General features: G+C 37.2%; 1 protein-coding gene across 16 annotated transcripts in view; it reads left to right on the top strand.

Moving 5' to 3' along the window:
• BBS9 (Bardet-Biedl syndrome 9) overlaps positions 1-14,646 on the top strand; it is a 432,524-nt gene that overhangs the window by 57,182 nt on the left and 360,696 nt on the right. For 12 of the 16 annotated variants that reach the window (XR_012010672.1, XM_072783523.1, XM_072783520.1 and 9 more), the window contains one exon: positions 13,086-13,190. The exons of the other annotated variants lie outside the window; for them this stretch is intronic. Coding sequence is in view for 11 of the 12 variants with exons in the window: in XM_072783523.1 (XP_072639624.1) it covers positions 13,086-13,190 (105 nt within the window). In the remaining variant the exon portion in view is untranslated. The remainder of the gene's footprint in view (positions 1-13,085; positions 13,191-14,646) is intronic. 16 annotated transcript variants of the gene reach the window in all.

Genomic DNA, 14,646 nt, shown 5'->3' with positions numbered 1-14,646 from the left:
GGACTGTGCTTAGCTTTTCCACAATTTTGGAAGAATGAGTTTTATTAGGTGTTAGACAAAGAAATTATCAACTGACTTTTATGCTGTAAGGTTGAAAGATTTGTTATGACCATTTCTAGACTTTAGCAGTGGTTTTAATGTGGGCCCTGATATATTAGAAACAGTGCCTAGCACTCTTAATATGTCTACTGTTGCTAGTTCTCTCAAGGAATATGATGTTTAACTTTTGCCTTTCAATGAAAGATTATTCAAAATCCTGTTATTCTGTGGTTTTCTCAGCAGTATTAGACTGTTCTTGAATTGATCAACACATAATATAATTTGGGAACCCAATCAATGGTTCTTTTATTTTTGAAAGATGGTGACAAATTCTTTTGAAACTTGGGAAATTGGCTCCATCATTCATCCCTTACTCTTTCTTTGCTTCTCCTGTCCAACTTCCTAAAAACCATATTGTTTGATGTCAGTGTGTAGAATAGATTATCTGTTGGGGAATCACTGTGTATTAATTATATTGGAATAAATGTAAGCTTGACAAATGATATGGGTTAGTAGGCATTGTGCCTAATAGGTTATTCAGTTAATGAGGACACTAAAATTAGGGACCTCTAACATGCCAGAACCATATTTCTTGTAAATTTCCCCCAGTTTTGAGATTAACTGGCAATAGCTATATTTTTCTGGCCTTTTAAAGTCTAATATGTTATGGTAGAGTTTTAGGATTTATATAGTGCTTATTATAGAATAGTTGAGCCATTTGTATTTATCACACTGTTATTGAAGTGAGCTAGAAGTATAGAAATCAGTCTTCTACCTTTTGGTTTTCCAGTAATCTATCTTTTAAAATATGATATCATACTCATTTTTCTGTCTTCTCTCTCCCACTTAAAAATGATTACACATCATGCACATTTATGTACTGTTTTCATTGAAGGTGGAGGGAATATAATGACACCCCTTAATATCTAGCCCACTGTAGGGATGTTAGAAAATCAGGGATGAAGTTTCTAGGCTTAAAGAGAGATGTTAGATGTGTGTTAGCCAGATATATTATTACATCTTTAAAAATAGACCTTTACTTTAAACCTTGCAAGATCACAGAAGCTTTCAAAATAACTTTTACCACGTGCAATTCTTTTCATAAAAATAAAAAGCCAAATAGTGCAGACAAACTTATGAAGGCATTATTTCCCCCCACCCCCTCCCTGCCTTTTTCCCCCCTCATGGTTAACTCCTATCTCTAAATAATGTAATTACACCACTATTTTAGAATTCATCATATTGAGTTTTTTTCTGTTGATGTACCACAGTGACAAAATGTTTTGATTAATGACACATTCTTTCTCTTATCCTTCCAGTTATGTCATTATCTCGTTTTCATTGCTCATTTTTGCACCTACCCACAGGATACTCAAACTTCCTTTTAAAAATATATATATTTTAAAGATCTTATTTATTTAGGGTAGAGAGAAAGAGAGAGAGAGAGAGGAAGAGAGAGAGAGAGAGAGAGAGAGAGAATGAGCAGGGTAGAGAGGGAGAAGCAGGCTCCCTGCTCAGTAAGCCCAACGTGGGGCTCCATCCCTGGACCCCGAGATCATGGACCTGACCTGAAGGCAGACGCTTAACTGACTGAGCCACCCAGGTGCCCCAGGATACTTCTATTTCTTGTTTCATCAGCTTTCAACCCCTTGGTTCCACATTTTGTAAAACGAGAACATTATTTTACCTTTACCATTATTACTCTCTACCTTAAGTCTTTCAACTTCTGTCAACTCCACCTTTATTCTTGCCTTGTCAAGGTTAATAGTATTTACGTACTGCTAAATCTTCTGTGACTTCTCTATAGATGATTCTAAAAGTTAATACAGGGCAGCCTGGGTGACTCAGTGGTTTAGCGCCACCTTCGGCCCAGGGTCTGATCCTGGGGACCCGGTATCGAGTCCCGCGTCGGGCTCCTTACATGGTGCCTGCTTCTCCCTCTGCCTGTATCTCTACCTCTCTCTCTCTCTCTCTGTGTCTTTCATGAATAAACAAATAAAATCTTAAAAAAAATACATACTTTGTATGAGATATGTAAGTATTGTTCAATGTAGTATATACCAGGATCATATTTCCTTCTTTATAGTTACAATGTCCTGTGCTACTCAAAGGAAAATTATTTCTTTCTAGTGGATTCTTTTTTAAAAAAATAATACATTTCTTTTTTTATAAATAATACATTTCTTAAAAATAAAAATGGTACATTTCTTTACAAACCCTTACAGTTTTTCTTTTCTTTTTGTTCATGAGAGACACAGAGAGAGAGAGGCAGAGACACAACACAGGCTGGGTCTCCTGGGTCTCCAGGATCACATCTGGGGCTGAAGGCAGTGCTAAAGTGCTGAGCCACCCGTGCTGCCCACAAACCCCTACAATTTTTTTAAAAAAATATTTTATTTATTTATTCATCAGGGACAGAGAGACTGAGAGAGAGAGAGAGAGAGAGAGAGAGGCAGAGACACAGGCAGAGGGAGAAGCAGGCTCCATGCAGGGAACCCGATGTGGGACTCGATCCCGGGACTCCAGGATCACACCCTGGGCCAAAGGCAGGCGCCAAACCGCTGAGCCACCCAGGGATCCCCTCCTTACAGTTTTTTAAGTGTTTTCTAGGCTTTAGTCATACTGTTGAATCTGTCAATTCCCTCTTGTTCCTGGGGGACCTTCCTGTTATCTGGAAATATGGGATTTTTTTCTCCCTAATTTTTTACTTTTTGAATTATTATCACCTTTTGCTCTGGAGTAATTTTTGTTTTATTCTTTTGTTTTTCTTGGGCTTTTCTTATTGCTGGCCTACCTCAAAAGTTTTTCCTTGAGGATTGGTCAATAGGAAGATTAAGTACTGTAGAAGTGGGTTGGTCTTTTGACCAGCCAGCTTAGTGTTTGAGGAGCTAGTTTAAATTGGGGACCTCCAAATGTTAGAATGAGGACAAGGGTCCTATACATTCATAGGAGCTAGCACCAATAGTAATCACTATCGTTCTTCCCAGACAGGCCAGTATTTCTTTAAAGAGAAAACCCCTTCTCTCTCTCTCTCTTTTGAGGATGAAGGGCAATAAATGCCTGGTTGCTGAGCATAGATGACAAGTGGGAAGAGGGAAGGAAAGAGGACAGTTGGCTAGTTGGCTTTCTTGGCTATCTATATATCTTTCTTTCAAAACATTTTTATTGAGGTATAAGTCACATTATACAATTCATCTATCTAAAGCACACAATTTAGTGATTTTAATTATGCTCATGGAGGTGTGCAGCCATGACCACATCAATTTTAGAACATTTTTACCACTCCAAAATAAACCTTTTACCATTAAAATTGTTCTAAAACTCAGTTTTCAATGTGTGGAGCAGGGATGGGGGTGGGGTTCCCATGCAGTACTAAATAAATCTCCAGACACCAGTTTGATATCCTGTAATTCAACTCAATTCTAATCATCTGGGTGGGGATAGTATCAGATTCCACAAGTTAAGGGATCAGTTCCATAAGATTGCTCCCCATTCCATCACACTCTACCATTTCCCCATTTCAGATGCCAGTTGTAAGCCCATGTTGTTACCTATGCTTCTGACCCTTCAGCTACAGATTAGAAATTCCCATGACCCCCTCCTTTAGACTTCAGACACCAGTCCCAAGCCTAGGTTGTTATGTGTACTTCTGATGGACCAGTTATAAATCAGAGGTTTCCATGACCTCCTCCTTAGGTTCAATTTATTTGTTAGAACTGTTTACAGAACTCAGACAACTTATTAGATTACTAGTTTTTTTTTTTTTTTTTTTTTTAAATAAAGGGTATAACTCTAGAACAGCCAGAAGGAATAGCTGCCAAGGGCAAGATATATGGAGAAAGGGCTTAGAACTTCAATATCCTGTTTAGGTGTGCCACTGTCCCCAAATTTTCATGTGTTCACCAACTCAGAAGCTCTCTAAACCTTGTCCTTTTGGAGTTTTATGGAGGCTTCATTACTTATGCACAATTGATTAAATCACCGACCCATTGGCTATATGTTCTACCTCCTCCCCTCCCCTCTCCTCTCCCTACAGTTGGGGAATGAGGGGTAGGATTGAAAGTTCCAACCCTCTAATCATATGGTTTGTTCTCCTGGAACAGCCCCCATCCTTAGGTGAGGGCCAGAAATTATCTCATTAACACAACAAAAGACACCTTTATCACTCCCAACACTTAGGAAATTATTGAAGACTCTTGGACATTTCACATCAATGGAATCATACATTGTGAAGTCTTTTGTGATGGCTTTATTTCACTTAATATACTCTTTTTTTTTTTTAAATTTTATTTCTTAGAGAGCATTAGTTGGGGAGAGGGGCAGAAGAGGGAAAGGCAGACTCCCCACTGAACAAGGTGCCTGACCACAACTGTGGGGCTCGATTCCAGGACCCTGGGATCATGACCAGAGCCAAAGGCAGACACTTAACCAACTGAGCCACCCAAGTGCCCCTTAGTGTAATGTTTTCAGGGTTTACTTGTTCTGTAACATGTGTCAGTATTTCATTCCTTTTTAGTGTAGAATAATATTCTGTTGTATGAATATACCACATTCTGTTTATCTGATCTTCAATTGATAGACACTTGATCTTAGGCAAAAGGCCGAGAAGCCGTATTTGATGGACATTTAGATTTTCTACTTTATGGCTATTGTGAATAATGCTGTTATGAACATTCATATAAAGTTTTCATTTCTCTTGGATATATATATATATAGATATATATCTATATATCTATATATATATATCCATAAATAGAATAGCTGGGTCTTACCGTAACTCTATGCTTAACCTTTTGAGGAACCACCAAACATTTTTCCAAAGTTGCTGAACTTAATTTCATTCCTACCATTGATGAACTAGGGTTCCACCCAAGGATGAGGTCCTCCACATCCTTATTCATTTTTTTTATTACAGCAACTATAGTGGGTGTGTGGTGGCATCTCATTGTGGTTTTGATTTGCGTTTCTCTGAACTGTGTCCCTGGGGCCAGGGGCAAGAGCTTGTCAATTGTTGGGCTTCTCTTGAGGACAGTTACGGGACTACTTAGCTGTTTTACTGGGGACTCAAATATCTGTAGCTGTAGGTATTTTCTCCTGAGGTAGTCTCTCTCTATAGGTTTCTTTAACTTCTTTCTGAGGAGCATGGGCCTAGTCCCTTGGTTGGGGAAGGGAATTAGAGGATTGACTATCCAGAATATAGACTTTTTCTTCATCTATGTATTTTCAGGTACTTTCCCCATTCCCATGCTGTTCTATATTGTGCCCATCTAATCTGGAGTCCCTTGTTTAGTTCAGCTTCTCCAGAGATTGTACTTTCTGTTTTCTGTGAAGGTCTGTGTATCTGATACTTACATAGATGTTTAAATAACTCTCTTGTCTTTGGATCCCATCTTACCCCACTTTCTCTGGTACCTGGTGCTTTTACTTCCTGAGCCTTTTTAGAATTTTATGGGGTGAATAAATATATTCTTCAAGCATTTAGATTTAACCGTGCTGTGCCGTTTTGTATTGTTTACCCTTTCTCTGTTCACTTCACATCTTCATATATTGTGGTTAGGCTTACCACAGGTCTTTTGATTTCTTTGAAGGAGTTTATGTCTGTTTATTTTACTTCTTTTTGTTTGGGGTGGTTCTTTTTAGAGGAGAAGAGGACATAATAGTCTTTAATTAACAATCTTAAAATAGGAAGTCATATGAACTCTTTAGATATAATGCCTCAGAGTCCCTAGTCAGGTAAAGAAAATGTGAATGACTGTCTCCACAGGCTCTTAATTTCTACCCTGAGTAAAATAATAATAAAAGGGGTCAGAATGCTTGCCAGGTCATGATTACAGAAGCTTGGCTGTAAGTCATGGGCAAAAAGCTTGGTTGTCTGCCCCCACAGTTGAGTGAGTGGTTTCACCTCTGGGACCCAGTGAATGTTCAGACGATTGAGTAATCCCACCTCAGGCACAGGGTTGGCAGCAGGGCAAGTAATATCTGAGTACTTGGCATGATAATTAACAGGGAATATAAGGGGAGTGTAAACATTTTAAAGGACTTTGTCTCTTAGTTTCTTATGGTTTCATTTTTTTTTAATTTTTATTTATTTATGATAGTCACAGAGAGAGAGAGAGAGAGAGAGAGAGAGAGAGGGGCAGAGACACAGGCAGAGGGAGAAGCAGGCTCCATGCACCGGGAGCCCGATGTGGGATTCGATCCTGGGTCTCCAGGATCGCGCCCTGGGCCAAAGGCAGGCTCCAAACCGCTGCGCCACCCAGGGATCCCTTATGGTTTCATTTTTATTGCTATCAGTTTTGCTCAGAGAATGAGGGTATTCTTAATTTTGGCAGATGCAAGTATTATTATCATTCCTATATGGTTTCTCTAGGGAAAGGAGATGAACACATTATGTTAGCCCATGATCTACCATAAGAGCATTTTTTACCAGTTTATTTTTATTAATTTTTAATTTTTTTGCTTAAAAATTGAAGTATAGTTGATGTACAATGTTACATTAGTTTCAGGTATACAACATAGTGATTCAACAACTCGATAATTATACTGTGCTCTCCTCACCACAAGTGTAGCACTCATCCATCACCATACATTGCTATTATAATACCATTAACTGTATTTTCTATGCTGTACCTTTCATCTCCATGACTTACTCATTTCATAACTAGAATGAGCCCATGACTAAGGTTAGAGGATGATATGCTGTTATGGGTAAGGTCTTGGTTAAGTTCTTAGCTCTTTGGTAGGTGATAAGGATTGAATTAGTACTATTAGGATCACATAGAATTTGGGAACAGAAGCTGGCTGACAAAGATCACATATTTGCTGTACAGAGAAAAGACAAAACTATAGAATAGTGGTTCTCAAACTTCATTGTCCACCAGAATCACCTGGAAAGCTTATTGAAACATGGGACTGTTAGGCCCGACTCTCAGAGTTTCTGACTCAGTAGGACTGGGTGTGGCCCCCAAATTTACATTTTCTAACAAATTTCTACATATTGCTGATACTGCTGGTGTGGGGAACTGTACTTTGAGAATCATTGCTTTTGAACAATGGTTCTTAAATTTTAGTGTACAAAGAATTTTCTGGGAAGGTTTACTTAAAGTGTTGTGTGCAGGGCCTCATTTCCAGAAATTCAGATTTGGAAAGTTTGGGGTGAAGCCTAGGAATCTGCATTTTAAAGTATCCCAACTAATTCTGTGTTTTTTTTAAAATTCCATTGTATGGATATGTACCACATTTTATCTATCCATTCATTATTTGATGGACAACCCCAGATAATTCTTATACAGGAACCACAGCAGATCAGTACACCATACTGATGAGAAATGAAGCTCTGTAGGTTTCATGTAACAAAGATTATAAGTTAATCATTCTAGGGTGCCTGGCTGGCTCAGTCAGTAGAGAGTGTGACTCTTAGTCTGAGGGTCATGAGTTTGAGCGCCATGTTGGTTGTAGAGATTACTTAAAAAAATTAAAAATTACTCTATTTTTATTAAATTGGAATGCTACTTTTCTTTTTTTTATTTTTAAAGATTTTATTTATTTATTTATTCATTTATTAGAGATACAGAGAGAGAGAGGGGCAGAGACACAGGCAGAGGGAGAAGCAGGCTCCATGCAGGGAGCCCAATGTGGGACTTGATCCTGGGTCTCCAGGATCACGGCCTGGGCTGAAGGTGGCGCTAAACCGCTGAGCCACCTGGGCTGCCTGGAATGCTACTTTTCTAATTTCTACAAATACTTTTGTATCAGTCAGTATCCCAGCACGAATTAGAGCTTATTTCAGATGATTTAAATGAAGAGTTTTCAGTGAAGGGATGATCATTGACAGGTGTAGGCAGAGTTAAGGGAACAAATAATGAAGCATCCAAGTATTATCAGGAGTGGAAGCTTTTACCACTTCTAGGGTTGAGGGGACGGTGGGGAGTAATGGTAGTATTTTGAGAGTTTATGATGAGTAGGAGCCATGGAGAAGGACCCTTCCTCTTACTCTTCATTCAGGCAGGGGAGACACAAATTCTCATCAGTCATCTTTTGTTGCAGGGTGATATTTTAGTCATTTTCCCATCAATTCCCAAACCAGAATTGCAATGTAATCATCACTAGTGCTCATCATAAAACCTAGTGGGAAAGGGAGTGGGATGGTGGAGAAATAATGTAAAATATGCTTAGCTGTAACAGTCTCCATTTTTGTAGCTGATCAACAGACTGAAGTTGATAATCATAATTTCCTTTCTCCACTATTTTATATTCTTAAATTTTTCCAGCACATTGGCTAGACAGGCTTCATTGCCTTCTTACCCCAAAGATCTGAGTCCTTAAGTATCCTATATTTATTGGGTTAACATAGTTTTTCATTAAGTTTATTATTGGACATAGGAATAATACTGAGGCTGGCCAGTGTATCCTTTGGATTTCAGACTTAATTTATCAGTTTCTATTGTATAACCACCACCCAATTTCCTCTTAGTAATATGGAGAAATCACTCTGTCAGCAAATTAATCTTTTTTTTTTTTTCTTTGCCTGTCCTGTGGTGGTGGAATTTCAACTGCAGTAGTCTCAGCTTCAAATTTAATAGAACTGTGACTGTGTTCCCTGCTAGAAGCTTCCTGGGAACTAGGATCTCTAATGTCTTCACAAAGTATGTCCATTATGAGACATCCTTTCATACAAATCCTTTCTGGACCTCCTTTTTCACCCTTATTTCAGTCTTTTTATTTCCACTTCCTTGATCCCAACGCATTAGCCATTACCCATGTATCAGTGTAAATATGAATATTAGGCTGTCTCGCATTCCCAGTAAAGTGATGAGATGTATTGCTTAAAGTTTAGCTCATTGGGAAGATTTTACTGTTTTTCAAGGATACTTTAGAGTGGGAAACTAATGTTACAGCTCACACCCAGTGCCAGCATATCATGTAGACCCATCTATAAGTCAAGGCTCTGGGTTTTTTCTTCTGTTCATTAGTCATAGGGACCTCCACATGGGGTCATAGAAGAGGCAGTGAACCAATTGGTGGAGTAGGCACTATGGGAATTTGAGCCACTTACTCAGTTTATGCCTTCTTTTCTTATTTATATATTTCATATCTCTTTAATGATAAAATGTTACTTCACAAACTCAATTTCATGACTCAGTAGACGGGTAACCCATTGCATGATGGACAGCTCTGGTCATGTAGTCACTTAGTGTCCATAACTAGGTGTGTAATCTGTATCATGGCCCTGTAGAACTAGGAGCTATTTCTCAAATGGAGAATAATTGTTGACAGATAACCTGAGGGTCTGTGCAGTGACTCTTCTTTTGGGGGGTTTCCAGAGGCTATGTAGAGTAGATCTGTCTGACATAGGTAATTCAAGTATTACTGGGTCTTTTAGACCATAGAAGATCAGCTTACACTGTAGCCTTCCTTTACCAGTCTCTTACTCTGGGCTCTACTTAAAAGTAGCCACTCTACTTGAATGTACAACTTACTGCTTCTAAAGTTCAAGGATAGTCTCCAAGTTTTGTGCTTTTTTCTTTTTGGAAGGCAGTGCAAGGTGAAACAACATCTTTTTTTAGAGGGCATATTCTAACATGTCCCAGATTTTCCTAGAAACTTCAAGTGTGGTGGGCTCTTGAATTTTTATGGGGTACTTGCCACTTCCTGCTTACCAGATATACGTGTAGTGTTATCAGTATTGGATTAGCACTAAAAGAAGATATCCTTTTTAAAAAAATTTGCATGACAAAGAGGTTTTACTTATAAATGCTTATTACTACACTAAGTAATAACGTGTAGTAAGTTTTTGAATTCCATCATCTAGTAATTTTGATTAAGAGAAACTAAAAGCAGCCTGAACAATTATACTAATATTCTTTGTACTTACCTTATCCAGAAAGGACTGTTTTAAGACTGGCTGCTGCTTCACATAGGTTACAAATAACTAACACTTTTTCATGGATGAACTATCTCACCTTCAAGAAAGCTTCAGGGAAAAAAAATCAATCCTTTTCTTTCTTAATTTTTTTTTTTTTTTACTTATCTAAGAAAGTAGATATTCTTACTACTTTCTACTTACTACTATTACTTATCTAAGAAAGTAGTCAATATTGATCTGTGTTTCTTGAGCTAAAAATGCATGGGAAAACACACAATGTATACCCATTAAATTTCTTTTTTTAAAGGTTATTATTTATTTTTTATTAAGTAATCTTTATGCTCAGTGGGGCTCAAACTCATGACCCCCTCCCCCCCCAAGATCAAGAGTTGCATGTTTCACTGACTGAGTCAGGCACCCCACCCATTAAATTTCTAAGCATATGAGGTAAAAAGATAAAGTCTTTGGGTAAGCTCTGAGTTTGTACCAAGAAGCTAGATTTGCTGTTCTCCCAAAAGTGAAGGGACCTAAAATGTAAGTCCCATTTTGACTAGTGGGTCAGGTGGGATTTGACATTCTCAGGAATTAATGGACCCTAGAAGATCTGTGTATTTCCTTTTTCTTTGTGCACCATCAAACTGTTAAATGGCCACTATAGATGTTTTTAGGTTCTCCACCTGTACCTTGATTTGGGAGTTCAAGATCCCAAGCTTTTTATTTTGTAAATGCTTAAACAGAGCAGGTTGCCCACTTACGCAGTCTTTGTAATTATTAATGTATTATTATTGTTGTCATCAAGCGATTGAGTACAGTAGCCATTTATCTCTCAAAATCCCGTCTTTCACTGGCACTTTATCCTACACTGCACCAATAATAATTTGAACAATTATAGTTCTATTGCATGCCATGTATTTCTATTGTTTTTTTCCTCTTCCCTGCCCCCACAGGGAAATCATCTGTGCATTCATCAGATATGTGAGCAAACCAGTCCCCAAATCCCTACATACTGTATCAGTTAAGATCCCAGCAGGAAACAGCATTCATGGCAGATGGTGAAAAGAGACTTTAAAGAAGTGGGATTACATATAGAGGAGTGGGAAGAGTTAAGAAATTGTGTCTATAGTTAGCAAAAGTAAACTATCTTCATTTAAGTAATTGTATTTTGTGGTACCTTTGTTACCACAAAAACTTGACCTTTTCTGTAACTAATACAAGAATTTACATTATTATGGCTGTATAGACACTGCTGACAGCTGAGGCATGATTACATTTTTTTCTCTTTGTTTTCTCTGAAGTTAAAAATAACTTAAAGAGCATTTTTATACGCTTTAACTAGATTTCTCCATTGTTAATATTTTTATCGCATTTGTTTTATCATCCCTTCCTTCCTTTCTTGCTCATTCTATCTCATGCATACACTTTATTTTCCTGAACCATATGAGAGTACATTACATACATACATACATCATGGTCCTTTCTCCCTAAACACTTTAGTGTGTATTTCTTAACAATAGGAATATTCTTACATAACCACAGTACAGTTATTAATTTCATAAAATTACATTGATATAATACTTTTATCTACTCTAATACCCCAATTCTAATTTTATCAGTTGATCTAATGGTGTAAAAAGGTGCTTTATGACATCCCCCTCACCCCCACTATTACAAGCTCTAGTCTAGTCTGTATTTATTTGCACGTATTTTTAGTCTCTTTAAGCTGGGAAATTTCCACAGCCTTTCCTTGTCTTTTATAACATTGACATTTTTGAAGAGTGTCTCCCATCACTTAAAAAATAAAACATGGGATGCCTGGGTAGCTCAGTGGTTGAGTGCGTCTGCCTTTGGCTCAGGGTGTGATCCCGGATTCCCTGGCCTGAGTCCTGTATTGGGCTCCTGGCATGGAGCCTGCTTCTCCTCCCAATGCTTGTGTCTCTGCCTCTCTCACTCTGTGTCTCTTATGAATAAATAAATAAAATCTTTAAAAAAAGAAAAAAATTCTTGTTTTGTTTATCAGTTGTTTCCTTGTGACATTAAGACTATACATTCTTGTAAAAAAAGAAAAAAAAATCTTGTTTTATTTATCAGTTGTTCCCTTGTGACATTAAGACTATACATTCTTGGCCAGACTAATATACTACTGCCAAGAATAGGTAATGTTGCATTTTCCTTAGAGTATCATGTAGAGTCACCATCATTGATGATTAATTTTGATCAATTTTGGCTTAAGGTGTTGCCTGATTTTTCTACTGTATAATTACTGTTTTCCCCTATTGCTACTAGTAAGCAGTACACATATCCAGCTTTTCATCAAAATTTTCCCATAAATTTGTCATTTGTTGATGATTCTTGCCTGATAAAATCTTTATGGTGATGGTTGCAAGATGATTTTTCTAACTCAGCACTTCCTTTATATTTGCCATCTGGCTTTCAGTGTTAGCAGATTTCCCTTCTCCCTCATTTATTTATTTGTCTATTTATTATTAGTGTAGACTCATGAATTTCTATTTTTCCCAATAGTTTTTAAGTCAATATTGAACTTAATAGTTTTGGTGCTTAATTGTCCCAGATTTGGCCAATGGAAGCCTCAAGTTAGCTCCTGTGTCCCTGTGACATATCTCTTTTGGTGTTTTTAAAGGACTTTTAAAACTTTATAGCACAGCAGGATGGATGTTCAGGATCATCTCATACCTATCCTGCTCCAGTCATGGAATGAGCTGTTTTTCTGGGGAGCCCTGGTTCTTTTTATTGGAAATGATGTTAGAAACTGAGATCTGAGTGTTAAGTGTGCTCATGTTACACAGTATCTTTGCCTTTAGGCCTTTTTAGAGGACAGGGTAACAATTATGCATGTATATTCAATGTAAATTCAAAAGCACATATGTAGAAACATGCACAGAAATATGGATATATGCACATGAACATGTATCACCTTAGACATATACATTATTTAGATATCATGAGTTCACATAGTATCTCCAATTTCAATCTATCCCTACATGGTTCTTTTTTTCCTTTCCCATTCTGTATTTATATCCCTTCTTCCAAAGTGGATCCCAGGCTCCCATCAACATTAACACATTAGTCATTTACTCGTTCCTATAACATATGTAAAGTAGTTTCAGAATGTCTTTTGACCATGTCACTACAGTAAACAAACCTGTATTCCTTCTCTTTCTAGCTAATTCACTCCCAAAATCAAGTGCTTCTCTGAGACTTCCACTTGGAACATGCTTTCAAGTTCCTTCCTGTAGCCAGAGCCGTGAACTCCTAGGTCCCAACCTATGTTGAGTATTTTTGCATTTATTGTTTCACTTTTTTCTTTGATTTTTGTCTTCCCCTAAGATCTCAGCTTCCCTCTGTTCCTTTTCATAGAATATTACCAGCCTTTTCTTCTTTACTCTCTGTATCCTTGGTTTCTGAGAGTAATAATGGGCTGATGGTGAACTTGCTGTTGGAATTTCCCTGTCCATGTATGGTAGAGGTTGTGATATTCTTTGTATTACAGTGATGCAGAAAGTACAGTACAGAAGGTAGTTTCATGCCCCCCGCCCCCACCCCCAGAAAGTAAAAGAAGGAGGGATTTGGAATTAGTGTGACCACCATTAGTCTGTGAATCTAGAAATTCTGTTTTTTAAAAGATACTTTTAGACCTCAGACATATTAAAGTGGATATAAATGGACATTATAAACAACTTTATGCCAATATAATTTAATAACTTAGATGAAATAAACAAATTATTTCAAGACCACCATTTACTAAAAACCAACACAAGAAGAAATGGAAACTTTTAACAACCCTACATCTATTCAGATTTTTGAATTCATAATAAAAAACATCTCACAAAAATATTTCTAGCTTAGACAGTATTACAGGTAAAATAATTAAATATTTATTTTTTTTAATTTTTATTTATTTATGATAGTCATACAGAGAGAGAGAGAGAGAGAGAGAGAGAGAGAGAGAGGCAGAGACACAGGCAGAGGGAGAAGCAGGCTCCATGCACCGGGAGCCCGACGTGGGATTCGATCCCGGGTCTCCAGGATCGCGCCCTGGGCCAAAGGCAGGCGCCAAACCGCTGTGCCACCCAGGGATCCCAATAATTAAATATTTAAAGAAGAGATAATATCAGTGCTATATAAACTATTTCCAAAAATAGATGAAGAAGGAATACTTCCCAACCCATTTATGAGGCCTATTTAGTCTTGATACTAATTAGCTGACAAAGTTCCCATAAGAAGGAAAAATTATAATCAGTATGCCTCATTGACACAGATGCAAAAATTTTAAAATAATATTAGCAAATGGAATCTAGCAATATACAAAATGGATAACCTCTCATGACCAATTGGAAATTTATTGTAGGAATATAAGATTGGTTCCACAATTGAAAATAAGTCCATATAAAAGCAAGAAGAAAAATTACAAGATTAACATAAAATGGGTAACAGACCTACATTTAAAAGCTAAAACTGTTGAACTTGTCAAAGAAAAAAATAAACATTTATTTTTATGAAGAAATTTTTATTACCTCGGAGTAGGCAAAGATTTCTCAGGCATACAAAGCACTTATAAAAGAAACAAAACAATAAATTATACTTCACCAAAATTAAAATCTCATCTTCAAAAGAAAATATTTTTATAAGAAAATGAAAAGGCACGTCTCAGACTGAAAGAAAATATTCACAATGCATATAGTTATAGTTGACAAATGAGTTGTATCTAGAACATATAATGGACT

The sequence above is a fragment of the Canis lupus genome, chromosome 18 (genome assembly GCF_048164855.1).
Source record: "Canis lupus baileyi chromosome 18, mCanLup2.hap1, whole genome shotgun sequence".
NCBI classification, from domain to species: domain Eukaryota; kingdom Metazoa; phylum Chordata; class Mammalia; order Carnivora; family Canidae; genus Canis; species Canis lupus.
This window is presented reverse-complemented; position numbering and strand designations above follow the sequence as displayed.